The sequence below is a fragment of the Simochromis diagramma genome, unplaced genomic scaffold (genome assembly GCF_900408965.1).
Source record: "Simochromis diagramma unplaced genomic scaffold, fSimDia1.1 OVJJ01000685.1, whole genome shotgun sequence".
NCBI classification, from domain to species: Eukaryota; Metazoa; Chordata; class Actinopteri; order Cichliformes; family Cichlidae; genus Simochromis; species Simochromis diagramma.
The window spans coordinates 1,142,336-1,169,797 of NW_024387477.1; the positions used below are offsets into that span (position 1 = coordinate 1,142,336).

A 27,462-nucleotide genomic window follows, 5' to 3' on the forward strand; every position below is an offset into this window, starting at 1 on the left:
TCAGTTTTTATGTTCTTTTAATGAAACGTTGCAGCCTGGAAGGCTTTTGCTAAAAGGAAATAAACATATTTACTGATGCATTCTGTAGACAATGTAAGGAGCCTGCAGACCTGATCAGCTGTGATCTTATCACATATCTAACCACTGTCAGCATCTCTGTCTCTACTGCAGAGGCTGCTTCAGTTCAAAGAGTCCTGTTCCACCTCTGACTACTTTCCCCACCACCAGGCAGGCTGAGGGTGACACCAGCTGATCATGTGATCCTGAAAGGGGGGGGGAGAGGAAGAAGAAGAAGAATACTTTACTTAACAACAATGCTGAAAATGTATTTCTACACATTTACTTCTGACTAATGATCAAACCCGATTTAGTACATAGAAAAAACAAAGAACAAAGAGCCTAACGCTGGTAGACCAGTAGCGACCCTCAAACTGATTTCTCTTCAGCTTTCTATGCTTTATCAATGTTGCCATCCTTACCTAGCATGGTGGCCTGCTTGAGGAATTTGTAGCTGGTCTCGAAGGTCATCTGCTGCAGAGGAGAGGAGTTGGACCGGATTGCGTGTCGGTTCAGTGGCTTATATACACCTTCATAGCACATGTAGTCTGCTACCAGTGATAGATGTCTGGGGTCAACTTCAATACCTGGAGAGAGACGGAGGAAATCTGAGTGATTCTGAGAGCTTTGCTGGTGTGGGTTTTTTTTGAGTGCGAGTCTAAATAAGAGCATGTTTACCATAGACAGCAAAGACATTTTTGATCTCTTTCTCTATGACCTTCAGAGCCACCTCAATTCCATATGTCTTTGCCATGGCGTGCACCTCATTGGAGTACAGTCTGTTGATGTCCAAGATCTGAAGGAAAATAAATAGAGCTGCAGTGTTGGGACAACTGAAAACATGCAGTCTGGTAAGACAGAGCAACACAAATACAATAAGAAACTGCAGAAGCCTTTCCAAACTACAGAGGCAATATCGCCATAGTTACTCTGTATTTCTGATCGGACCAATCAAAATGTAGCTGGAGGAATCTTATCTGTAACCCAGCAACTTGTAACTCTGACCAGCTGTTTACCTTCACTTAATTTAGAAAGGCTTGCAGATGTGCAAAAAAACAAAAAAACAAACAAACCAAAAAGCCACCCTTATAAGCACGGCATTGTTTCAATTTCACCACCTACATCACTGTACTTGAAGATTTCATGCATGTTGATTCCCTCAGTGTTCAGAACTGGTTTCCTTTTCTCCGGTCTTTGTTGTCGTTTCGCTGAGCAGGCAGCGCGTCAGGCCCTTGGTCTCCATGATGACGGCATTCTGGGCCAGCGATGTCAGCACCGAGGTCAGATCAAAGTGCACCTTGCTCACAGGTAATGCCAGGTCAACCTATAAAGGAGACAGATGAGAGTTAATCTACTTCCTGTAGCTGCATACCTTAGCGTCATGCATGTCAGTGCAATCGCACTACGTCGTAATTTCCAAAAGTCCTCAGTTATACAAAACCCAGGCTAAAAACCCCACAAGGATCGATGCACAGGTTGTCTTCTGGAGGGAGATAGTTTTTCCACACCAATTGCGCACTGCTGGCACGTGTCTGTGCACAGAAAATCTGTGTTGCGCACCAAAAAACAAACAAAACAAAACCCTAACCTGAATTGAAATTAAAATAAATACGTTAACAATTCTGTTTTGCAGTGTTAGTCAGTGAGTGACTGAACGATGCCACCTTATCCCGTAGTCCAGCCAATGATGCGATTCACATTCGTATATACGCAGCTAATCAACGTCGTTGACAGGCTCTGACAGCGTCCTTACTGTGCTGACACCGTTTTTTTTAGCGAGCAAAGCGGCTGATGTGGAGTGAAGCCATGTTAATGACAACGTGGACAACCGTTGGAGATGTGAGCAGGACAGACGGAACAACTGACGGGAAAAGTGTGGACTTTATACCAGTTTCTAAATTGTGTTGACCGGCCATGTAAAACCAGAGTCATGATAAAAATATCTGCAATGTTTTGTTTTCTTCCTGAATACTGTCGTTGTTTATATTTACTGCAGGAAGAAACGGTAAAAACTGCATTTTATAAGGAAACCGCTCGAAAGCCTGTGAAAAAAAAAGACACACCAAACCCCCCCTTTTCCTATTGGTGGAAAAATGTACCATGTGGACCAATCAAAAAATGATATGGCAACATGGCATTTAGTTGTTTAGGAAGGGGGAAGTTTTAGGAGTGACGGCGGTGTTTGAGATGTGAGAGATTTGCGACGTTTAGCGCAAATCTTGTGTAGTTAGTGTGTAGTGTAGTCAGTAGTTTTGTTGTGTGTGTCAGAACAATGAGGCGACTGCTGAATGTTACAGGTGTTACAGCAGTGATACATCTGCTGCCGTCAGGCCTGCAGGTATCAGGCTGTTGTTCTCCTTTATCTCATAGTGGACAGTCAAAGGAGCTTGCAAAGAAAAGCGTCTGGACTTCTTTAAGTTGCTTGAAGACGTTTCACCTCTCATCCGAGAAGCGAAACGTCTTCAAGCAACTTAAAGAAGTCCAGACGCTTTTCTTTGCAAGCTCCTTTGACTACGATGACCTGGATGACTGAGAACCTTCACAGACTCATAGTGGACACAAATTATTTTTTGGAGTGGCACAAATAATTTGTGTGGCATTAGATTTGATGCAGAACAGCTGATTGTTCTGTAAATAGTTTGAAATGTTTATTTAAAAAACATCTTGGCTGCATTTTTTTAGGTAAACAGCTGCAAAAAACTTTGTTTGCAAAACTCAGTTACTTCTTCAAAAAAAAAAAAAAAAACTAATTCATTGCCCAACATTGTCTACAAAATACAGTAAATAATGACCAGAGTTACAGACCATCTCCCAGACCACAGACTCATAATACAAGTCAGAGCTTTATTTAAAAAAAAAAAAAAAAAGTTTTCAAAATTGGAGTTCAAGTTATTTTTACTTCCAAGTGTTAACATACTACACAGGTCATGAACAAGATTTTTTTAAATTGTCATTGTAAGTGGGCTAAAGCAGTTAATTAGAAATAGTCTAACATAAATGTAAACGCTGTAATTTGATTATTTTAATAAACCATGTAACTTGGATGGATTCAATGCTGGCGTGACCACAGTGTTCACGTCTGCTGTTGCTCACAGTGGTCCACAGGGAGTTTGTGCGTTTGCTCAGACACATGAAATATTAGAGGGAACATTGTTTCACACAAACCCTCTGGACTACCATCCACCACTCTTCACTGTGGTCTTCAACGTCCTTTATCCAGTACATTCACTGTCCTCCTCTGCACATGTCCACATGTTTTTAGTTTTTATTGTGGCAAAACTCATCAGTTACTCCTGCAGTTTAGACATGAACGCTGCAACCCACAAATCTACCAGTTCACACATTCACAGCAGCCATAGTAAGAGCCTTTGTAGCCTTCCTCTTTTCAAAGATGGCACCTGATAATGAATGCTAATGACGCGTCATCTTACAGTAATCACACTTAGGAAGGAAACTTCGTGAGAAATGTGCTTAAATGTACAATTTATGATTTCCTCCCTGCTCTTCTACACAAACTGAGTGAAACTAGCATGACCAGAAGTAGAGGAAACAGTTGCTTTTCAATACATTAATGTCAATAGATATCTGCACAAAGAGGGCCAAACATCTGTGTGTGTGTGTGTGTGTGTGTGTGTGTGTGTGTGTGTGTGTGTAGATATCTCTCTATCTATATCTATATCTATCTATATCTATATCTATATCTATATATCTATCTATATCTATATCTATATCTATATATATATATATACACACACACAAGCAACAAAGTGAGAGCCATCTCTAAGAGAAAGTCAGTGTTCATTTTTCAGAATCTACTACTCTGACATGCACACACTCACCTCACACCAGAGTTCATGCTTGTGGTCATAGCTGTATCTCTCTATGGCTGCGTTTGACTCCAGCACAGAGTTCACTCTCATCTCACTCTGCGACTCTGCTCCTTCCACTCGTTTTTCTCCCTTCTTCCTCTTCTCGGTTCTCCTCCCGTTAGCCTGAGGCTCCTCCACAGCGTTTGTCTCCTCCTCTTCCACGCCCTGGTCCTCTTTATCCTCTGGGTCATCGCCATTGTCTTCCTCCTCGCTTTCATAGTCCACCTGCAAAAAAATGAGCCTGCTAATCTTTCTGGCCTTTTGGTAACATACTGAACAGGAAGCAAGTTTCTTTGTGAAATAAACTGATATCAAACATCAAACAAAAGAACGCCCATTTTAATTTTTAAAAGAGGTAAACCTTAAATCAAACTGAACATATCTGAGAATGAAAGTTAATCACGGACCACAGAAACCTCGAGGTGCACACCCTCACAGACCGAAACTTTCCACCGTACTTCACTGTCTGCACTCCTTTGCATATGATATTGATCATCTGACAAACCAGAGGAACCTGACACTGAGGGTTCGTTGTGTTAAAGCACATATGTTAAAAATGTGTTTAACACATGTACTGCATTTGCTCAGATACAACACATTGTGTGAATTTTGACACGCTGTTTTAAAACAAAACCCACACTGTGTCCAAATTCACGTTCAATGTGTCCAACACATTTTGTGTGTCATTCTTTAAACACATCCTTTGTAAGAGCGTATGAGTCTTACAAGTGTGGCGCATATTATAAACATATAAAACATAAAAAGTACTGCGTGAAGATTAAAAATGTCATGTGACATTTCACCTCTGACCCCGCCTTCAGATCTGAAGGCTAGAGTGACAATAATGTTATACAGCCTTAAAACTATATTTCTTGCTGCTATTGTTTGTACTGACAACATACACACGGGGAAGCACATGTTCAAAAGAGCACATTACTTTGGATGTCTGACTTTTTCTTCAAGGTCAAATACTGGTAAATAAAAACTACTTAGGAAATGATACTGATATATGAAGATTCCCATGTGACTTCTGACCTCATGTCTAAGTTTCACATGTGTTGTGTTCGATCTGGGACAGTTTCCAATTTCCTTGTACTATTGGCCTGGGTATGACAGTGCAATTATCTTTCTTTCTTCCAAGCTGACCCCAAAATGTGTTGTGTCTTTAAAGCAGTGTTTCCCAACCACTGTGCCGTGACACGTAGGTGTGCCGTGGAAGATTATGTACTTCCACCTGATTAGTACTCTAAGCCAGAAGTTCCCAAAGTGTGGGGCACGCCCCCAAGGGGAGGTGCAGAGCCATTGCCCTGTATGAATAAATTAAAAAAAAAAAAAAAAAAAAAAAAACCCCACCACACAAACAAGAAAAATGCTTGGACACTGCTAGCATAATGGACAGGTTTTTGACGGGGCTCCCACAAAAACTCAAAGCAGAAGATGAAGCATCATCAAACCAACTTCCTTCCAAGCCAAATACTAGAAAATATGCTGAAGCATATCTTTCCTTTGACTTCACCTGCACAAGGTAGGTCTCATCTGCAGAATTAGTTTCCCCTGCGTCGGGAGCACGCGCTGGGCTCTCCAAATCCTGACAAACAGTATCCCACATTCTGGATTTTTGTGAAGATTTTCCTTGTAAAAGAAAGGGGGGGCCTAACAAAAAAGTTTGGGAACCACTGCTCTAAGCGATCGGCGTGAATTATATTCTCTTCCAATAGAGGGCAGTACAACTGCCTGCTCTAATTAAAAGAGCTGCCAACTGCCAGTAAAACAGAAGAAGATGAAGAAGACAATATAATTACATAATAGCCATGCTGTGAGACCATGCAGCATAGCGATCGATAAATATTTGAAAAGAAAAAGCAGTCAGTCTGACCCGAATCCTGGAGAAAACGCAGACCCAGGTGAAGGGCCTAGCATGAGTTGTGGTGTACTGAGACAAACCGAGCCAATTCCACCATACCTGGTGCGCAGGGAAAAATGATCAATAAGTATAATAAGTAATGAGTACGTGGAGTGGATCAGTACCAAGCTGTTCAAAAACGACTCCAACTTCATCCCAGCGGAGGACTCCCACACCTCATATTTAAACATCTCACGCACTGTTTCTGGTTTCCTGTTTTGTATCTGTCAGCCTCCCCACAATCGCCCACTGGCAGTTGCGACAGGCAGGAAAGAGTGGGCTTCAAGCACACACCACATTCTTATCTTCATACCTCCTCTTCCTGTTTGCCTTTCCTCTTCGCATCCGAAGCGTCAGTATCTCCTTCATTCTCCTGGTCGTCAACGATCTCTTGCTCCTGCTCTTCCTCTCCATCATCTAACTGCTGAATGACAACGTGACAAAGGTTTGTTTTTGCAGTGGCGAAAGAAAATGTTTGAACACCACATGTGCTGTAAATGCTTCAAAAGAACACTGAATTTAAAAAAACAAAAAAAAAAAACAGACCCCTCCTGAGGCAGCTGCTCCATTGCCATCATCATCCCTGTCTCTGGCGGTGGCCCTCCTGGTCTCCACAGCGATGGAGGCCAGCTTGGCAGAGCGCTTCTTTATGGCGTCGAGGAGGAGACGGAAGAACCTGGAAGGACGAAACAAAGCGTGAGGAAGGTGAGGAACAATGACAGTGCTTCCTTTATGGCACAGTGAAACAGACACACACCTGGTTTCCATGTAGTGGAGGATCTGCTGCGGTGACAACAGCCTATCATCAGAGTAGCGTTCTGGAGGCAGGAAATGGAAGGTGATTTTGAACACCCGCAGCTTGTGGTGATTTTCAATTCGCAGTGTCTCAACCACACCCACCTTCTGCAGCACCTGTACACACACACACACACACACACACACACACACACACACACACACACACAGTGAGTTCCTCCCGCTCATTCCTCACATGCAGCCACAGTTAATGACAGGCAGGATCAGGGAACATGTGCAAGGTGAATAAATAAGCAAATCAAACGCGCAACAGAAGTGATTCCTACCTCAGCTAGGCACACCCGGGCCAACTTCTTACGAAGCACTTTCACCCTCTTCAAAGCTCTCTTGTTGTTGAGCACTGGAATGCTCATCATGGGGGTTTTAATGTTGGCGCTGGCCACCATCAGGATCTCTCTCAGACTTTAAGGAGGACACACACAAAATGAGAAACTGAGGGAAGGTATAGTGGAAGGCTTTGACAGACAAAACAAAAGCCTCTGACACAGGGATGCTGCCAGCAACACGCTGCACACGTAGTGCCACCCAACCTTAATGTGAGTATGAACTAAAAATACAGTTTGCCATTAAAATCATTTTAAGGGTCTGATTGCGATCCAAACCCTTTACAGACACAGCTAACTGGAAACAACTGTAACGTGTTGGCCCGCTCCTCAATTTCATTAAGGAGTGTGCAATTTTGTCCGTAATTCTATTTTTTCAAGCCGCCGTATTGTTGTTCGACTGGTTCAACCAGCAGCTCATGCTTCCTTCGGCCCACACTTCTTTTGAATCAACCAAGTGCAAAAGCTTATTAAAGTGTGCAAAGACTCTTTTAAAGGCACTATGACACTGTTGTGCCCCCACATTTGCGATGAGGACGAGTCATTACCGAGGTATTCCCAAAGTGACGTTCATCTCTCCTCTGCCAGCAAAGTGGAAGGTGTTGAGAGTCATCTGGGTGGAGGGCTCGCCTATGGACTGAGCTGCCAGCAGACCCACAGCTTCACCTGGGTCACACAGCGAACGCTGCCACTTATAATGCAGCAGCTGGCGAAGGCTGAGGACAAAAACAGAAAGTTATAGCCTGCACAAGTATCATCTGTCCCAGCTGTTTCCAGCTGTTCTAGGTACATGAGCGTAAAAACCCCTTTTTCTATATTTAGCCTCGAATTACACAGAAAGCTCAGTTTTCATTCACACGTGCTGTCATCACTTTATTTGGTGGTTCTCGTCCTTAGTTTTATTAGAAATGCACTTCTGTGATCTTTCTTTTCGATCAGGTTTTCCCAGGACTCTGTGCATCCCCCTTTAACAGGAGCAGTTTTATCAGGCTTTCACATTACTGTGTAGAAATATTTGGACCACTCCTCTTGGCAACCTTACTTTGCTGGTATTTGGCATTTGTTTACACACAGCTCTTGTAAATTTCAGGCAGACTCACATGTGGACTTTGAGCGCTTACCAGCACTTTATCTTTTTTCAGCTGCTCTCTTTTAGATTTGCTGCTGTGCTCTGAATGCTGCTCTGTTGCATAACCCTATTTTGGCCAAACTGTCAGCCTAACCCTCTAAGAGCACTTTGTATACACAGTTTGTGGTCAGCTCAATCACTGCAAGGTGTCCAGGTCCTGTGGCTGCAACTGGAAATGATCACCGCTCCAACACTTTGTCTGATGCTTGTCCTGATATGATGTGTGGCATTTGTGCAGATGCAGCTTTGCTAACCAATGCTGTGGTTCTTTTGTAGAGAGAAGAGCCAAACAAGCCTTTTAGTATGTTTCTATCTGAACTCTCATGAACTTTAACATGGTAACTGAAGACTGTAGAGTCTACGATGGGTTGGGTTTTTTTGCGGTTTCTATGAACATTGCATTCCTTTGCTATGATGTTTCTCTGCTTTTAGATGTGCTCACACTAGTTCATGATCATTAAATGAAGTGCTTTTGATCAGCAAAGCACAGGCATTCTCTAAAACTGTAATAGGCATTTGTCCCCATTTGAATACTCAGACACTGAATACCTGTGTGTGTCCAGTCTGTCTTGGTTCACAGTGTCTCTGCTCTGCAGGTATTTCTCTGTGATGCCATGAAAGTTTTCAGAGATTGATCCAAAGCAGACATCAGGCCTAAACAGGCCCAGCGACGGCTCCGGGCAGCGGGAGGACTTCCTGCAGTATTTGGATCTGCTAGCTTCATCCAGAGTGTGCCATTGTTGTACAAGCTGTGAAGTGAACAGAATTCAGTACGCTGTTTATTTCGACTACATTGGAGGTCGGGAGTTCACGTTATACAATATGTGCTGAGGAAGAGCAAACGTACCTGCAGCACAGCAGGATTTCTGCCACAGTCGGCCTCTACTTCATCAGTCTGTTTTAATTTTCCCAGCTTCTTCTGGGAAAAAAGCAAAAACGCTCCTGGCAGAGATGAAAACACGGAAACACAAACATTAGTTACAGAGGCAATGCACAAACATGCATGCAACTATTCACTGGACTCTCCCGATGAAGTTGCCGCTACGACCTAAAAGAGAGTTGTAGCCACAGCTGCCCCAGGGCAGCTGTGGCTACAACTGTAGCTGCCTCCACCAGTGTGTGAATGTGAGAGTGAATGAATAGTGGCATTGTAAAGCGCTTTGGGTGCCTTGAAAAGCGCTATATAAATCCAATCCATAATAATAATAATAATAATAATAATAATAATTATTATTATTATTATTATTATTATTATTATTATTATTATTATTATTATTATTATTATTATTATTATTATTATTACTACAACAGTTCAAAGTGGTAATTTAGACAATTTTTTACTTTTTCATACAAAAAGAAAAGTTTTACAATCAAACTGTGTGATTGGAAAGAGTTGGACAGACATGTCAACCATCAGCACTGGTCCAAGATTTTACACTCAGTGCGTCTCGAAAATATCATTCAGGCAAATATGTGGGAAATAATTTCCCTGCAAAGACAAACATTTTTACATACCACTCCGTGGACATGCTAACTCTCTCTTTGCTTTCCAGCGCTGGATGGCAGCAAAGTGCTTAGTGGCACTTTGAGGGTCTAAACGTGCTAAAATCTCATCCAGGCCCTGCGACCTCCTGATGACCTGGCAGGAAGGGAAACACGTCTGCTTCATTCAAACTGGCATTGTACACAGGAAGTCATTTGCTCTTTGCACGTCACTGCCACTTATTGTTGCTCGCTGGCAGACATTGTAGCCGCTTCAACTTATCACCTCGAAAGTGAGGAAAGTGCATCTCCGGACTCGCCGGCTGTTTATTCGCTCGTCATTTCTGGAGGTCACTGACTTTGTGCTGCAAATCACTTCTTATGGTGGAGGCTCCTTAAAGCTTTGTCCACGTAAGAAGCAATTTCAGACAGATGTGGTGACCAGAGACTATTGACATTTACTCCCAATATACATGGTGACTACCAATGTGAGCGCAGGATAATCACACATGACAGGTTAGAAAAATATAGTAGGTTACCTAGGCAACCGGAGTCTGCCAAGCATCAGCTTGAAAGAATGGCGCAATAAACAAGTCAGTTCCTGTCTGCTATGGCGTTATTTTCTGCCTCTATTCTGAGCACACGTAAAAATATTTGCAAGTGCAAATTTTGCATTTTGAGAAGAAAATTATTTTGCATAAAGAAAAGTTTAATTTGAGCAAACAAAATTCATTTCTGTGTGCAAATGTATTTGAGTGTTTGCTATCACACACACACACACACACACACACACAAGTCTGTGATTGGTTGGTTTTGTGGCACACTTATAACGGCGTACAGAAAGAGTTGAGCGTGCACGGAGGAAAGCTGCTGAGAGCGCGAGCGACACAATGAGAGCAGGTGTGCAGATGTCTGTGAGCACACAGAGCAGAGATCTGAGCGCGAGGGGCTGTTATTGCATATGTATATGGATATTAGCAAACACTGAAATAGACTTCTTGCACGCAGAAATGAATTTTGTTTGCTCAAATTAAACTTAAATTCAAATCAAATTCAAATTTTATTTGTCACGTACACAGTCATACACAGTACGATATGTAGTGAAATGCTTGGACAACTGCTCGTGACCTAAAGAAAACAAAAAAGGAAAAGGCTATGAATAAGATAGGAAATAAATATGAAAAATTAAAAAGGGTAAATTTAACTAGGAAGGAATAAAATATAAATTAAGGTTAAAAATGAAATAACTGTACAACACAAATTAGAATGAAGGGTAAATTTAACTGGGAGAATAAGATAAAATATATAAATTAAAGTTGAAAATAAAATAACTGTACAACAAAATACACAATATAGAACTATATAAGAATGTATGAAGAAATATAAATAAATATATACACAATAACAGCAGCGTGATTTAAGTAATGAAGTGAAAACAATGTCCAGAATGTCCAGTGTGTGTAAGAACTGTATGTGTGGGTCAAACTTAGCTCAAAATAACTTTCTTCTCAAAATACAACATTTGCACTTGCAAATATTTTTACGTGCGCTCAGAATAGAGGCACTAAAATAATAACGCCATAGTCTGGGCGCATTAAGATTACTGTGGCTTAGCTTTCTTTTTGTAGCTTCATGCTAAACTAAGCTAACAGTTAACAAATATTTATAGTTTTGTTAACAGCTGGGCTAATACAACAAATCGTCATGGAAACTGCACAGTATTATCTGAGTTGCTGAGCACTAATGTGCTTGTATGCAGTACATATTCATCCCCCACCGAGGCCCATGACCTGCTCCTTCGCTGTAGCAGCCATTTTGGCCAGTACCAACCACAGAGGGGGGGAGCACTGAATTTGGCTGTGATCTTCCACAGCACTATCACAGGGAGCTGTAATGTGGCTGTGAATCAACAAATGGTTTGTGTGCAAAGGATGCGGTTAACAAGTCGTTTACCATCGAAGCCTTTTTATAACTTGTCGAGCTGTACGCAGACAGTACGCAGTTGATGAAACACTGAGCCAGCCATGCGTGTATCATCCGCCCTGGCTGGTAAAGTTTAGCTTTGCAGCACTACCTTGATATGTGGACTGTCTCAGAATACCATTCACATCCTCGCTGTGTTCGTACCTCATAGTTGTCTTCTATGAAGGGGAACTGTCTTGGTTGCAGGAACTGAGTTTTGGGGATATCTAGTCCGTCCTCGCCGTACAGGAACTGGACCACAGAGCCATCGCTGTCTCTTACCGTCAGGTCGTACTGCACTACCAAACCCTCCAGATGTTTTATGACACATCTGCAGAGGAAATGGTTTGAAAAAGGCAGAGGGGAAGATGTGCCATATTAATGACCTCACACTGTGTTTGAAACACCTGCGTTTGATATTCTCTGCTGCTCACTTCCACACATTGCCACATGGAAGCAACATTTCCCTCTGAAATCAAATCAACTTTCTTCTCAATCTCATAGCAAAACAGGGTTTCTGGTTACAAATCATCTCTGTGTTCACTCCAAAACGAAGACTAATGCTTTATCCGAACACGCTGGCATGCAAAGAGATTTACAAAGCTCACAGCAGTGCACATATGAATGCTGTTCAGAAATCCTGTGAACTCAGATTTGAATGTTTCATTTGCACAGCACTCATTACCAGCCAAAACAACAGTGAGTAAAATTCGTATAATATTTGCATTTCTTGCCACAGACAGACACAGGGAGCACTTCTGTGTTTTTTGGGGCTTGTGTTAGTAAAACTTTTGTTACCTCTGCAGATATCCTGATCTGGATGTTTTCACGGCCGTGTCGACCAGTCCTTCTCTGCCAGCCATGCAGTGGAAGAAAAACTCCTGAGGATGAAAGAAATGCATCATAAAGGAAGAAATTATTCAAATCCTGTGCTGTGCCACTCCAGACTCTGATCAGGTGCCTCATATTTGCCTTTATTATCTTTCAACTGTGCCCAACAGAAGCAGAGTTTACTTTAAAAAACCCCATCAGCACCAAACCTGAACTCTAAGGAGCTGCTCTTAGCAGCGAGGTTTAGCTCTCTCTATAGAGCATAAAACAAGAACAACCGCATTGGGATCCTTTACAGGAAGTGGTCTTGGTGGGTTGAACTCCAGTGGTTCTTTTATGGTATGAGTGTGAGCCATGCTCAATGCATAGGGTCTCTCACAGCACGCCATCACGGCTGAGGTGGACGCAATAAGTAATTTCTTAAATGATCCTGAGGGTTATGGAACAAAAACCTCAAGTGGAAGACCCAAAACAGTTTCACCAGCTGTTACGTTCCAAGTCTAGGCGTGTCTTGAACGCAACAAAACATTGGCCCACCACACTCCACCCAAAACAAGAACCCAAACAATAATATCTTTTAAAATGCTAAGCAGCCATTTATTTGTTTCAGCAGTGAGCAGTGCCAAAAATAACAAACAAAACTCCCTAATGGTCCCTATGCTTTCTTACCCAAACAAAAGACAATTCCCTTACCTAACTCGCTACATGAAAAACAGGAGAAAACTTAATCAACAAAAATGGCTTCTCACGCCTACCTGGCTGCTGCAGTGAACAATATATACAAGGTGGAAAAAATACTCAATTACTACTTTACAAATCTATTTACAGCTATTTACAAAAACTAAGATACCAACACCACAATGCTCACGACCCATGACAAACTGAAACACAGGGCTTAAATACATAGAGGGAGCAATCAGGGAATGGACAACAGGAGGGAAACACAGCTGGGGCAAATCAGAACTGACGAGACAAGGAAGCGTAATCTGAACACACTGAGATAAGACAGACCTTCAAAGTAAAACAGGAAACACATAACAGTCACGCCTAACACAAAACACTGATAACATTGGATCGTAACACAGCACTGAGCCGGACGATCCAATTGGCTGTCCATCAAGACACTGGACGATCCTCGACCCAGATTAAGGCCGTTACTGGTGCCGACTGCAGCCCTATAACCATCAGATGGCATCTGAGACTGAAAGGCTTCAAAAACAAACGTCTTCAAAGGCCTCGTCTCCTTGGACGCCACAGAATCAACCATTTGGACCAAACATGCAACACTGAAAGGTGGCAGAGAGTTTTCTTCTCTTATGTGACCCTCGTCTGTGTGGTAACGCCTGGGTTTTTCAACAGGACAACGCTACAGTACACAATGTTCTTTCAGGAGAGTAACATCACTCATTTGGACCATCCTGCGTGTTCCTCTGATCTAAATCCAACTGAGAACCTTTGGGGATGGATGGCAAGTTTACAGAAACAGACGACAGTTCCAGACAGCAGACGCCCTTCGTGCGGCCGTCTTCACCACTTGGAGAAACTTCGCTCACCTCATGGAAACGCTTACATCAAGCATGCCGCAACGAATTTTTGAAGTGATCAACAATAACAATGAAGCTCCTATTCACTGAGTTCATGTCTCAACTTTGATTTCTGTTTTGGGGGGTTTACGAAATTTTTTGGAGGTGTGGTCCTAAACTTTGGATCAGCTGTAAAACAGCCTGTTTCAGTTTAAGTGTTATTTTCAATAAAAAGTTTTGTCTCACTCCCAGTTCTTCTTGTTACATGTTGAAGCTCGACTTGGAATCTTTTTAAGAGCCAACCATGAAAATATGATTTTTTGCCATTTTTCAAGCCGTCTTAAACGTTTGAGTGTGGATGTATCTAAATCTACAAGACAGCTAAATGTTCAAAATATCAAAGTCTACCTCCTTAAGTAACGTTATAAAAAAAACTGAACCTGGCCGCACAAAAGGAGCTATCATGTAAAAGTGACTTTTAAACGTTACCTGTGGTTTGATGCCTGTGAGGAATCTTCCAGAAACAAAGCCTCCAGCACCGGGCGCAGGGTCATAGGGCTGGAAGCACGGCAAGAATTTCCCAGAGGGCATCAGTGGAGGCCTACGGCCCTCCAACTCAATCTGACCAAGCAGACAGGAAATCTGAAATACACACCAACACACAGGTCAGGACATCTGTAGCTTAACACACCTGGCTATCAAATCAAGAGGAAAGCCAAGGTGAATGTGAGAGCGAGGGGGAGGGCCGTACCTGCATGGTGTTCACTGTAGACCCCTTGGCTCCTGATTGGACCATCAGCTGGAGGTTGTTGTCTGGGAAAGAGGTGTGTAGTCCAACTGGCATACATACCTAACCAGCATACAAAACAACGTGCACACTGCATTAAACCAAACACGGAGTGAAAACTGTCTGCTGAGGGTGTCTGAGTTATAGAAAGGAACGATCTAATGCTTTAGAAGATGCAATTAAAATGGATAAATCTATAATGTTGTTAAAAACAGTCTCAATAACCAATCATGACAACACTAGAGCCCAACAATAAATCAACTGATCTGATATACAGGATGAGATTAGACGTTTTCTGACATACATTTTTACACATTCAGAAACAAATCAAATGAGTTTCTTTAGACGCTTCCTCTGCAACGACACAGACGTGTGACTGGACCATTAAACCTTCTATTCTTAAAGCAAACAAAGGAGGAACAACGTGGCTCTGAAACAGCAGTGACAGGTTACCTTGTTGATATCATTGTTGACTTGGTTTGCCACTTCTTTGAACTTGTGGTCGGCCGTGATGAAGTCTCTCTGGTCTGGGTTGAGGTGAGCATCCTGCCAGCGACTCTGAGCCTCGGCTTGGTTCACATTGGTGGGCAGATTAAAAGCAGCCTGGAGCGCCTGAATGACAAAAAGAAAAAAGGAAAAACAAAAATAATAAAGCACCGAATCTTTAAAGCCACCATGTGGACAACCTGAAAATATGTAGACTTTGCTGCCCCCTAGTGGAAATCACCTAATGCAGCAACCACTTGCAGATTATTATCACCATAATGTGAGTGAAGCAGATACAGGGTTCATAGGCCTTTTTCAGGGTCAAATTCAAGCACTTTTTAAGCACTTTCAAGGTCCCTTTTCAAGCTTTTCCAGCACATGCCCCCCCCCAAAAAAAGAATGCATGTTTCAATTCGCATCACTTCAGTAAGACCATGTGAAAATTAAAACAAACCATCCTAGGTGAACTTAAACACCTTTGTTCACCTTTTGTTGAGAAATAGAAAAACGAACCACACAAAAATACTGCAAAAGGAAACGGTCGCCTTATATACATCATGTATAAACTCAAAATGCACATTTCACTTAAAAATTAAGATGTGACAATGTGAACAAATCAACTTGTTAGAGATATTCTTCTCCTGTTGACAAACTGTATCAGCACAATTCATCTAAATTCAGACAAAATTTAAAATATGAGTAGAAAGTGATATTTTTGACTGTAAAAACCAAAAACATGTTTAACGAATCATTTTGATAACTTGAAATGCAAATAGAAATTTTTGCAAACAACAAAGTTATTTGGTATTATTTACCTAAAAATGCAGCCAAGGCTCAGACGTTTTTTTATATAACCATTTAAAATTATTTACAGAACAATCAGCTGTTCTGCATCAAATAAGAAGGCACAAAAATTATTTATGCAACTCCAAAAATAGTAGGGGTGGGGGAAAAAAATAGATACTGTGTAGTATCATGATATTTTGTTTGCTAATAATGTATCGATACAGGGACAGCAGAAATTGATATTTTGTTACAAAAACAGTTTTTGTGGACTGGAACATGCTCTGACTTCAGAGCATGTTGATCCTTTTTCTGAGCAAGAATCCTGACATTCCTTCACTGTCCAAATGTGTTTAACTTGTTTTTTGGCAGCAATAAACATGACAGTTTACTTATTTTAATTTAAGACATGTTTTATTTTAATTAAGTTTAAAACTTTTTTATTTATGTAAAATTATATTTTGTTTTAATTTACTTTCAAATTCTTCAGTTGCTGAAGGGGCTGCATAGTTTTCATATTGCATAGTTCAGAATAGCTATAATTGTACCAGATGGTTGCATTCAGTTAAGTTGGACTAGACTGTAGTACAAACCGTTCAGTTTGTCAACAATAAAACTGACTGAAATGAGAGAAAGACTGCGTGCAGACTTTGATATTAGATAAAATGAATATTGATAAAGTTTACCTTTATGTACAGAATCGGAATATCGCAAAATATTTTTAAAAAATTGCAATAATATCGTATCGTGCGTTAAGTATTGTGATAATATCGTATCGTGGGATGTATGGTGATTCCCACCTCTAAAAAATAGTTTGTGTCACTATAACACAGATGAGAACAGCACAGGGATAAACATGCAGGTCTGACAGCAGCTGTGTAACTCAGCGTTTACGCTGCAATCTGCCTTTGGTGGCTTTAAGGCAGCAACTGTGACGTTCACTAGTAGAACTGACACACAAAACAAAACAACGACTACACCACACACTAACTACACAAGACAACACACTAACTTGAGACTCCAAACACGATAAACGTCACTAATCTCTCATGTATCAAAACTGTCTCTCTCTCTTTCGCTCACTCCTAAAGCTTCCCTCTCTTTCCAAACAACCAGATGCCACGTTGCCATATCATTTTTTTGATTGGTCGACATGGTACATTTTTCCACCAATAGGGAAGGAGTGTTTTTTTCTTTTTTCACCAATGACTTGTTTTTCACTCACAAGCAAAGCGTGTTTGCTAGCGCTCTCCTTAGAAAACTCAGTTTTTACCGAACCCTGCAGATAACACAGATTCATTTATCAAGAGCACGTTTCTATTAGGGGTGCAACGATATTCGTATCGATATTGAACCGTTCGATACAGTGCTTTCGGTTCGGTACGCATATGTATCGAACAATACAACATTTGTAATTTATTTTATCAACTTTCCTTCTGACGATGCTGTCTGTGTTGAGCGCTCAGTGAATCTGCGTTCGACTACTCCGCCTAGGCTGCACTGTCGAGCGCAGATCCACTGAGCGCTCAACACAGACAGCATCGTCAGAAGGAAGAGCGCAGGGCACCTCCCCCACCCTCATTCAGATCTGGCGTTTGGAATTATTTTGGTTTTCATGTGACGTATGACCCTGAAGGTAAGCGAGTCATGGACTAAAGTAAAACAGTATGTTGGATGTGCCATGCAATGCTCAATTACATGGGTGGGAACTAGTGTGTTAGCGCAGTTAGCTCGTTAACGTGTTGGCCGTCTAGCCCCATGCACGGGGCGATCGGCGGTAGCTCGTTAACGGAGATTTGCCGTGTTGTGGTGTTAAGGTCATTTCAACGAGATTAACCTGAAAGCACTAGTGGGAACACAACGAATATGACTGCACATTTACGCCGACATCATCCTAGTGCAAAGACAAAAACAACAAGCATGCTACTAACTTTAGCCGAGTCATTTAGACAGCTGTTAGCACATGACTCTCCTTATGCTGCTGAGAATATAGCCCAGAAGAAGCGGATAGTATAGCTTTTATTTTGGAAAGAGACATTTCTCTGTAATAAACTCTTTTCCAAAGATGAGTGATTCCTCAATCAGATACAGGGCTCGCAATATCGCTAGCCCGACGTCCTGGAGCTAGCGATTTTTTTCAGTCGGGCTACCAAAATCTATCTCTGCCCTGCCCGTCGGGCTATTGTAGGAAGGAAAAATATATGTCAATGCTTTTGCATTCTTTCAGAAATGTAGCTGGGTAATTATGTCATTGGCATCGGTGAGCCACTGTCAATATGTGACATATTGAAATCGCATTTGAATTTGCGCTTGTTTTTTTGCTTTCCCTTTGCAATCGTGCGAACTGTGTATAGAGAGCGACAGCACTGATCTGTGAGTGATGATAATTTGCGCACCAATTCCTCTGACATCGTCTTATTAATCGTTAGCTTACTATGCAAACATGACAAGTGAAATCTCCCGCAGCAAGCTTAAACATGTGAGAGGTTGATCGCGCAGAGAATCGCTGAGCTTATGTGAGTGCGACTACGATGACCTGGATGACTGAGAACCTTCACAGACAGATATATATTTTAGTTCTGCTGAGCCAAATAAAGACAGGTCAGGGTGAAGAAGTGACAGCCAAAGAAAAGCTTACCACAAAACGGAGAAGTTATGACAAATCAGACTATAAGGCAAAAAGAAAGTGCAGCTTTATGGTTTCATGGACAAAATAATTTCTGTGGCTGCAATATGATGAGCTAAATAACCAGGGCTGCACATAAGTGGTCCGCAGGTGCGCATTCGCTGTCAAAATAAAAAAAACACGCACAAGGGTTAGGGTTAAATTTAAAAACTGTACTTTTGAGTTAAAATATATATTTATAATTTTAATAAATGACAAATTAAAAAGGCATGAACATTTTTTTTGTATCGAAAAAATATCGAACCGTGACACCAAAGTATCGAACCGAACCGAACCGTGAATTTTGTGTATCGTTGCACCCCTAGTTTCTATAGTGGTTAACAGATAACCACAGCTTCCTTTTTTCCCCATTAATTAGCCACATCCGCTATAGCTGACAGTGTCACACTGCACACTACAGACCATTACACGCCCTCATTTGATCTTTGTGGCTCTCACATCTCACCACAGCCACGAACTGCTTTCATCTCATTCTTGTCATTCCCACATTCAGCCTACTAGCACAGTGTTTCACTGATGTTTGCATTCGCACGTCCTCAGTACGAACGAGTCTTATAACACGTGTTTTCCCAGTGATTTATAAACCCAGCTGCCCGCTGAAACGTCAGCGTTGTAGAAGCGTTATTGTGGACACAGCAGAACTGGAAACAGCCTTACACACAGACACTTAATGACTGTGTACAGGTAAGCGTAATATAATTACTGTGTGTAGTACATATGTATCCCCACAGGCTATTTCCCAGCACCATGGGGCCCATGAACTACACCTTTACTGTGGCAGCCATTTTGGCCAGTGGCGTCCAGGAAGGAGGAAGCACTGAATTTGACAAAGCTGCAGTTTAGTCTCTCTGTGGTGTCAAATGTAGAGTGTGCGTTCATGCTTGCAGGCTGTTCAGTGAAGACCACATTAGCTTTACTCACTTTGGTTCCAATCTTCAGCGACTCCTTAATAATTTTCTTCCTCCGCTTGTTGGCGCCTGGTTTTACCAGGATGTCCTCCACACCTGGGCACAGGTCAAAGGAAAAAGTTAGTGTTTCTGTTCCTTGTACACAACTGACAAACAGGTGAATCATCAGCATTTAGCAATCATTTCCCAAGTGCTGGTAAACAGAGCAAGGAATTTTTAATATATCCCTTTATGCTGGATGGCTACATTATTTTTTCCCCTAAAACCAAAAACTACCAGGATGAAAATGATGATGCAGTTGTGCATCCTTTATGCTGGCTAACAGCCTGCAGTCGTCTCATGCACGTCTCTGGAGCAACCCCAGCCTGTCCTTCTCTGGCAAACCTCTCCAGATCCTCCAGATTTAACTGCCTTCTAGCGAGGACCCCGGTCTTTGGTTCACCCGACAGATTTTACAGTCAGGACGTTGTGCAGGCCAGTCAGCAACGCTCACTTTGAACTTCTGGAGGTCGTTCTTCACCAGGACGTGTGTTTAGGTCGTTGTCATGTGGGACGACACACTGCTTAAAGTTGTGTTTCAAAATCTTCACACATCCTTCATGGTTTCTTCCACCTTGATGAGATTCCCAGTTCCAGACACACTGAAGTGTCCCCACAGCATAATAGTCCCACCACCGTGCTTCCCTGTGGTCTCTCTCTTCCTGCGTTCTCCAAACATCAGCAGCGTTTCTTAGTTTAGTCTCATCTGACCAAAGGACAGCTTGAGTGTGCAGAATCTTTCTCCAGGTTGCTCTCAGTGTACCTGACACATTTGTGTGATTGCAGTAATACTAACAGGGTTCAGGGGAGGAACGAAGAACACTGGTCAGTATCCGGGTTCTTACCCAGAGTGAAGCCTCTGTAGAGCTGCAGGTATGCAGTGAAGAGTCGAGCCAGACAGCTGAGCAGTTTGCCGCTGGTTTCCCCTCCATACAGCTCATAGCAGCAGTGCACCAAACCGTAAGCCGAGGAGCCATAATGAGCTTTGTCCAGAACCCCAACTAACAGCTCCCCCTGACGAATCACCACCTAAACACAAAGACGTACGAAAGAAGAGGAAAAAGCAAGCGTCAACGCCCCGAACCAAAGCAGAAATACAAGATCCCTGGTCTCCTTTAGTAACTGAGTAATTCGAGTACTTTTGGCTCGAAGAGTGTACATACCTGAGAGTCACACATGCTCTCGGGTTGGTACCCTGGAGTAGCTCGTGGTGGGACCTGGATCCACGCCTTACTAGGAATCTTTGATTTGCCAGCCAGGTTGAGAGGCACAGCTTTCTCTGGGATCACATTCAGCAGGAGGGTCGACACCACCTATGAGGAGCACCGAAATCATCACACAAGAGATGTTGAAGCCATGAATTCCTTATTTTTACTATTAGAGTTCAAGACGATGGATAATTAACACGCTGACCTTTGACTAAACTCTTTCATTCAGCTTCCAGCATCACACTGAAAAGCTTCTATTAAAACCAAAACTCAAATGTACGTTCGCTCACCTGTTTTCCCGTCCATAGCTGCTGTGGTTTGAGTATCGCTGGAGGAAGTAACTTCACCCTGCCCGGTTTGTCAGTCAGCCCTCTGTACACCAGCTCAATGTACTGGTCTTTGGTGAAGAAGCAGCCTCGTATTGTCATCCTTGTTCCTGACACCATGTGGTCCTGGATCAGGCCTGCTAAAGGTTTACCATCCTGAGGAGAGAAGAATGAGAAGGTACAACCTGCAGTTCATGAGAGGAAGGAGGCCCTTACTCCAGATTCACAGTGGAGTACTTTGATGCACGCGATGGAGCGTTGTCCTGCATAAAAACCAGAATCAGGTTTGGGAGTTGAGTTTTAGTCTTTAACCCCAAAAGGTCCAACTAGCTCATCTTTAGTAACGCCAGTCCAGACCAGAACCCCGCCTGCACCTCGCCGGTTAATTTGTCTTTTTAACGTCAACACAATTCTTGTGATCGTGTTGACTAGGGTTGGGTTTCTGTGATCACACACCAATATCTTATTTCAACAATGCTGCATCCCTCTGAAAGACTTTTTTTGCCTTTTTAAAGTCTATTAAGTTTATTGTGTTGGCCCAAAAGAAGCTGCCTAATAATTATGCACACCTAAATAAAGACTTTTGATCTCTTAAGGCCACAACTTCCCTTACTCCACAAATACAGGTCACCTGATGTACTTAGATCCAAAAGTCATTCAAGGTTACGCAACTTGATCATTAAAAATTAAATCAGTCCGTCTTTGAGTAAAAGTGAAGGTTATTGCTAAGCTCATGGATATGGAAGTCTGTTTCTGCCACTAAAAAAAACCCCAAAAGAAAACAAATTCATCTTTCTCAAAAAAGTAAATCGAAATTTTGACTTATTAACTCAAAATTATGAGAAAAGTAACTCGAAATTTAGAGTTAGCGCTGCCAATCAGTAACCTACGTGAATGACGTCATTTCCTTGTTACCCGGAAGCTGAAGCCCTCGGCTACAAATGCTATGCTAAGCTAGCAGTACTGCAGCCAGTCATGAATGCACACATTTCTGAGTATTTTCAGCGTGGCTTCACAAATGATGAAATTCTTGTGTTATTAGCTGAATCACACTGCGTTACTATCAGCAAACGTACTCTCAAAAGCGCCGATTTGTTGCGATCCGGTTTTGAGTGCACGTTAGTCTGCGCCATATCCTTCCGGGTAACAAGAAAATGACCTCATTCAGGTAGATTACTGATGGGCAGAGCTAACGCCAAGTTTCAAGAAAACAACTCAAAATTTCGAGAAAGATAATAAGTCAAAATTTTGAGAAAATAAGTCAAAATTTCAAGTTATGGATACTTTTTTTAAATTTTTGTGGCAGAAACGGGCTTCCATACATGAGTCATTAAAACCAGAGGCTCTATTTCCATAAGCAGGAGTCTCCCCCTGCTGGCCATTAGAAATAATAGAAGTTTAGAGGGTTTTTATTCGTGGTCGTCTTACATGTATGATCCAGTCTGTTTATAACATTTTGCAGCTATAATCCCTGAGACTGTCGGGCTGCAGTGTTAATCCTGTGTACTCTCTGCATACACACACATACCTTGGGGACGAGGTACTGCTGGTCAGTGCTGACTAACGTGTAGGCCTCGGCTCGGCCCAGCTCACTTTGAGGGAAGTGAGCGTTCATTTCATCCCCATCAAAGTCAGCATTGTAAGCTTTACAGTTGGCATAATGGAGCCTCAGCACCTGGAAGATCGAGTTGAGATCAAGTACAGATCAAAGTAATCCACAAAGCACAGCGGCTGAGGAGCTCGGAGCTACCTTCTCTCCTGGTAAGATGCGTGCACAGTGGGCTTGGATGGAGGGTCTGTGCAGAGTCGGCTGTCTGTTGAGCAACAAAACATCTCCGTTCTTTATGTGTCGATTCACCTGAGCAGACGAAACGCAGCTAGTGAGCGCTCACGCAGGGCGTTAAATCTGTGACTGACTGCTGTTTCAATCCACGTAGCTGACTTACGATCTTCATGGGCATCTTGCGTGGACCTGGAGAGGGTGTCAGCAGCTCCTTGGCCACCGCCTCCCTCTGTGCGAGGCAGGTAGGGGAGAGGATGGTTTTCCTGCCGTCCTCGTTTATCACCATGGAGGCACCGGGGTGGACGTTGGGCCCGTTGAGAACGGCCTGCCGGAGCTCCTTCACATTCCAGGGAGTGACTGGCTGAGGGTAGGTCAGCTTGGTGGCGAAAACCTGCACGGATACACAAAACAGCCAGAAAACTTTGAGCTCCAGTCCTGATACCATTTTGATCTCGTCTTCTTTAACAAAGGTAGGGATGTACCATAGGTATTCCTATCTCGTTGGTGCCTATGTACATGTCTGGGCAGATGACAGATCTTGCGGCGTAGTCCACACGTTTGCCCATCATGTGTTTCCGAAATAATCCGTCTTTCTTCTCAAGGATCTGTAACGTAATGTGAGAAACTGTAAGGTTTACTTGCCTAAACCCTGGTCAGCTGTGCTCGTGCTGGTGTGCAGCGAGGTACCTGTCTGATCCCAGGGTATTTCTCTGTCATCAGTTTGTCCATGTCGCTGTCAAAGACGATGTTGACGTGGCTCTGCAGGCGGACCCACACGTTGTACAGTTTATCTGTTAGAGTCGCTCCCAGGATCCCGGACAGAAACGACTGGTCCGTCTGCTCGACAGCCTGAAAAGAACCACATCCACTCTGCCATCACAATCTGGATGGAAGAAACGCTTCAGCTGCTCAGCTTCTTACACTCTTCATGTTTCATCGTCTCCGACTCACCTCTGTCTCCGGGACAATTTTCTCGCCAGCTATGAGGGCCAGGAGTTTTCTTATGATGTCACAGTCCTTCATGACAGCCTGCATGTTCACTGTCTGACCGTTAGTAAACATCTGGTCACCCAGGCGATTGATTGGACGATACCTGACAGGGGGGAGATGAGGAGTGTAGTGTTTGAATAAAAATAAGCTGCTCGTACAGCAGTAACAGATTACAGGTCGGAGTGGTAGGTGTTTCAGTGTAAAACAAACAGGTGCTACTGTGCCAGCTGTGTAATGTTGTACCTGCATGGCGGGACCACAAGCAGCTCCAGGAAGAAGAGGTCAGGGTAGAAACTGCTTCCCCCTTCTTTGGACCACATGCACTCCTCCAGCCCAGAGAACAGACACTTGAGAAAGAAACCTGAAGAAATAACACAAGTAGTGCTTTGAATTCTGCTCACACACACACACACACACACACACACACACACACACACACACACACACACACACACACACACACAAGCATCATATTTTAATACACAACAACCTTCCAGCACAATGAAGTTTGACAGAGCTGAAAGGCAGCTGAAGTTCTCTCTTGTCTTAATGGGACGCTTTGGCCAATCACAGGTTTTTTCCTACTAGATCACAGGTTAAGCAGTACACGCTGATCTGGGAGAAAAGACTTTAAATCTCACATGCAGCTGAAAGTCAGGGTTGACTTTTAATCCACAAGAGACATGTGGGTGAATGTGTCTGCGTGTGTCTGGAGGGAGGGGCTTAGAAGAGCCTTAAACATGTGACCTGGAGCCTTTATTTCTGGCCTACCTTCCTTTTCCCACACTTTGTTGACGTGCTCTCGAGCAGTGCTGGCAGTCATGTAGACTCTCTTTCCACGCAGCAGATCTTCTGCAGGAGACATTGTTATGGATCAGAGTTAGAGGAGGTGCGTGCAGCCACCACTAAAACAGACGTATATCAAGTCCACCACAAATCACAATTAACCAGATGTTTGTTCAGCAGTGAAACTGCATGACAGAAAAGGCAAGTTACGCAGCAGCCGTCGAGCTAACAGTCAGTTTGATTTTGTGCCACGTGTGCGGACTGTGCTGTGTTTTGTCTGTTTATCTGCATTTCCTGAAAACACCGCTCACCTTCAGTTTTGTCACTGGTTTGAGCTCCTGATGGCATCGTGACAATCAGCTTACTGTTGTGTTCGTGACGCACTGTAGACCTGCCACAACTACACAAACACACACAGAGTGCATGACTACATCACAATAAGGGAGAATATATTGTTTATATGTAAGTATAAACCTCTCCATTATCATGTATTACATTACAGCGAGGGATGATTAAACTTTGACTTGAAGACGACTTTAGAGCAACACTTTTCAACACTGACATCCAGTAAAGACACTATTTGCTGAAATCATAAACAGGATGAATATCAGTGACAGATGTGTGCATTCCATCGAGTTACCCGCAGTGAGGACACTTCCTGGTTTTCATATGGATCTTCCAGAAGTCGTTAATCAAACTGCCTTTCTTCTCAACCAAGTGCTTAATCTGAAACACACACACACACATGCCAAATAAACAGAAAAACTGCACAGCTGACACAAATGCACATCGCAATCTGATTTACGTGCGGTTTTATTTTATTCACAAAACATCTCCATGCATTCCTTCATGAGTCTGTAAGTGTGTACTCACAGGTTTGGTGTTCTCTGAAGTCGCTGCGTTCATTCCAACTGTGGCGTCTGTAAACACCTGCAGCACCTGCACGACCTCATCGACAGTCGCTTTGACATTCTCCTCCATGTACTAACACAAACACACACACAGAGTCAAATGAATCAAACATAAAGAGACTAACACTGACCTGTGATAATTACAAAGCACAGAGAAGCAGAAGTGAAAAAACAAAACAGTGAAAGACCCCATCGTAGGAGAAGCTGCTGCAAGAGTCCAAACTCGGTTAATTTCTTTTTAAATCCCTTGTAAAACTAACCACACCTGTCAAAACTAGTTTGCTCCGTTTACTACACCTGGCCCTGTGTCGGTGCACTTCATGCCATCGTGAGTGCAGAACCCACCTGGCCGAGAACTTGTTCGATCTGGTAGACCTCCTGCATGGCTCCGTGGTCCAATAACTTGAGCTGGTTCAGCAGCAGGTGCATGGCTGCTCGAGGACATGTTAGCATGTGACACGCCAGGCACGAGCCACGGATCAGCAGGTAGAGTTTCTGAAGAGAGAGGTCAGCGCAGACATTAAGGTGAGGAAGGAAAAGCAGATGCTTAACACTGCTACTCTTTGTAAGCGTGTATGTGTGCATGTGAAACGCTTACATCAAAGAACAATGGATTATACACAGGTAGAGGTAACTCTATGTGTCCAAGGTGGCCTGGGCAGTTGTTGAAATCCTGACAGCAGGTTGAACACACCTGGGTAAAAGCAGCAACACACAACCATGAACACATGAAAACAACTCATTCAACTGATCATTATTTATTCCAAAATCTACAGATTCCAGAACATTATGAGCCCTTTTTGGTGGATTACTTCCTGGAACTTTAGCTGTACAGGCATAAAACCTAAATGGGAAATAAGATGGTACGGACTAATCTGTGACAAATGCGTCATCATGTCTGAAGATCTTAGAGATGTACCTCTTTGATGTCTGCTGGTCCCAGAGCCAGATCATACAAGCCGTTTGGGGCCACATTCCCAACACCATCCAGGAACCTGAAGTTAGTGATGGCTTTCACACTCAACTTTCTGCATGAGGGAAATTCGCAAGATACATAGATTATTAGAAATGCACCAGTTTGTAAACCAAACCTCAGCTTTCACACAACAGCTTGTTGGAAATTAAGAGGACATTAGTCATGACAGGGGCACAACAAGGTTTCACTGGCTATTTTTGAATCATGGTACATAAAGAAAGTTCAGATCAGACATTTTTGACGTTATTGTCGATGTATTATGTCTTTACTACAGTTATACTGAATTTCTAGCAGCTCTTGGGTCTGTTCCGAATAGGTGCATATCTGTGTTTACTCGATGACACGTTCTTTATCACAGCATACTGGGAGGCTGGACTGTAAAGTAGCACAACAGTAATAACCTTATAACGGGAGGTCCTTACACGTTTCACAGATGAACACACAATAATAACAACAACACAGCAACCACAAGACATACTATGCACTTTGTGAAAAGCCAGAACTTCTCATCATGCTGTCTCTTGCGTGTTGTTTTGAACTAGCACTTAGCGCGTAGCTAAAAACCGACCAGCTCCCTCACCTTATCTCTTCGGCGGAGTAAATGCTAAACGACATGCCTTCCAAACGCCGCCATGGCACTTCTTTTCCGAACAACATCTTCTTTGGCGGGGAATTATCAGCACTTTTTACCCGTTTACAGAGATTACTTCATGGCGCTCAGTGAGAAGCTATTCCTCCTGTTTCACACGTGGGGCCGTAACACGTAAGTTTCTACGACAGGGGAGACACGAATAGGTATGACTAAACTTTCCACAACACCTGCTGGATGTTTAAAGTTTAAATGACCACACTTAAAGATAAATATTCTTTTTTGTTCTACGTGAAAGGGAAAAGTGCA

The 27,462-nt window shown here is 42.8% G+C and overlaps 1 protein-coding gene, 1 long non-coding RNA gene and 2 other non-coding genes across 4 annotated transcripts; all 4 read right to left on the reverse strand.

The window, feature by feature from the left end:
* polr1a (RNA polymerase I subunit A) lies at positions 1-27,445 on the reverse strand. The gene is given in 38 exon segments (XM_040015268.1): positions 1-263; positions 480-644; positions 736-853; positions 1,180-1,230; positions 1,232-1,381; positions 3,897-4,151; positions 6,143-6,253; positions 6,376-6,505; positions 6,587-6,741; positions 6,912-7,047; positions 7,517-7,684; positions 8,647-8,846; positions 8,945-9,039; positions 9,613-9,736; positions 11,707-11,872; positions 12,340-12,422; positions 14,385-14,537; positions 14,647-14,745; positions 15,136-15,294; positions 19,559-19,641; positions 20,430-20,613; positions 20,748-20,897; positions 21,083-21,274; positions 22,647-22,793; positions 22,869-22,976; positions 23,065-23,292; positions 23,384-23,506; positions 23,589-23,750; positions 23,853-23,994; positions 24,135-24,252; positions 24,663-24,743; positions 24,989-25,077; positions 25,318-25,403; positions 25,551-25,661; positions 25,934-26,083; positions 26,187-26,282; positions 26,508-26,616; positions 27,145-27,445. Coding segments are annotated over 38 exon segments (5,055 nt in total). The 5' UTR covers positions 27,222-27,445; the 3' UTR covers positions 1-162.
* Positions 11,327-11,441, reverse strand: LOC120724438. The gene has a single exon (XR_005693918.1). It is a non-coding gene; the product is annotated as a small nucleolar RNA SNORA5 (small nucleolar RNA).
* On the reverse strand, positions 16,017-17,293 carry LOC120723671. The gene is made up of 2 exons (XR_005693806.1): positions 16,752-17,293; positions 16,017-16,094 (listed from the first exon to the last, which is right to left on the reverse strand). It is a non-coding gene; the product is annotated as an uncharacterized LOC120723671 (long non-coding RNA).
* Positions 19,338-19,474, reverse strand: LOC120724442. The gene has a single exon (XR_005693922.1). It is a non-coding gene; the product is annotated as a small nucleolar RNA SNORA5 (small nucleolar RNA).
* Positions 27,446-27,462: the final 17 nt, after the last annotated feature.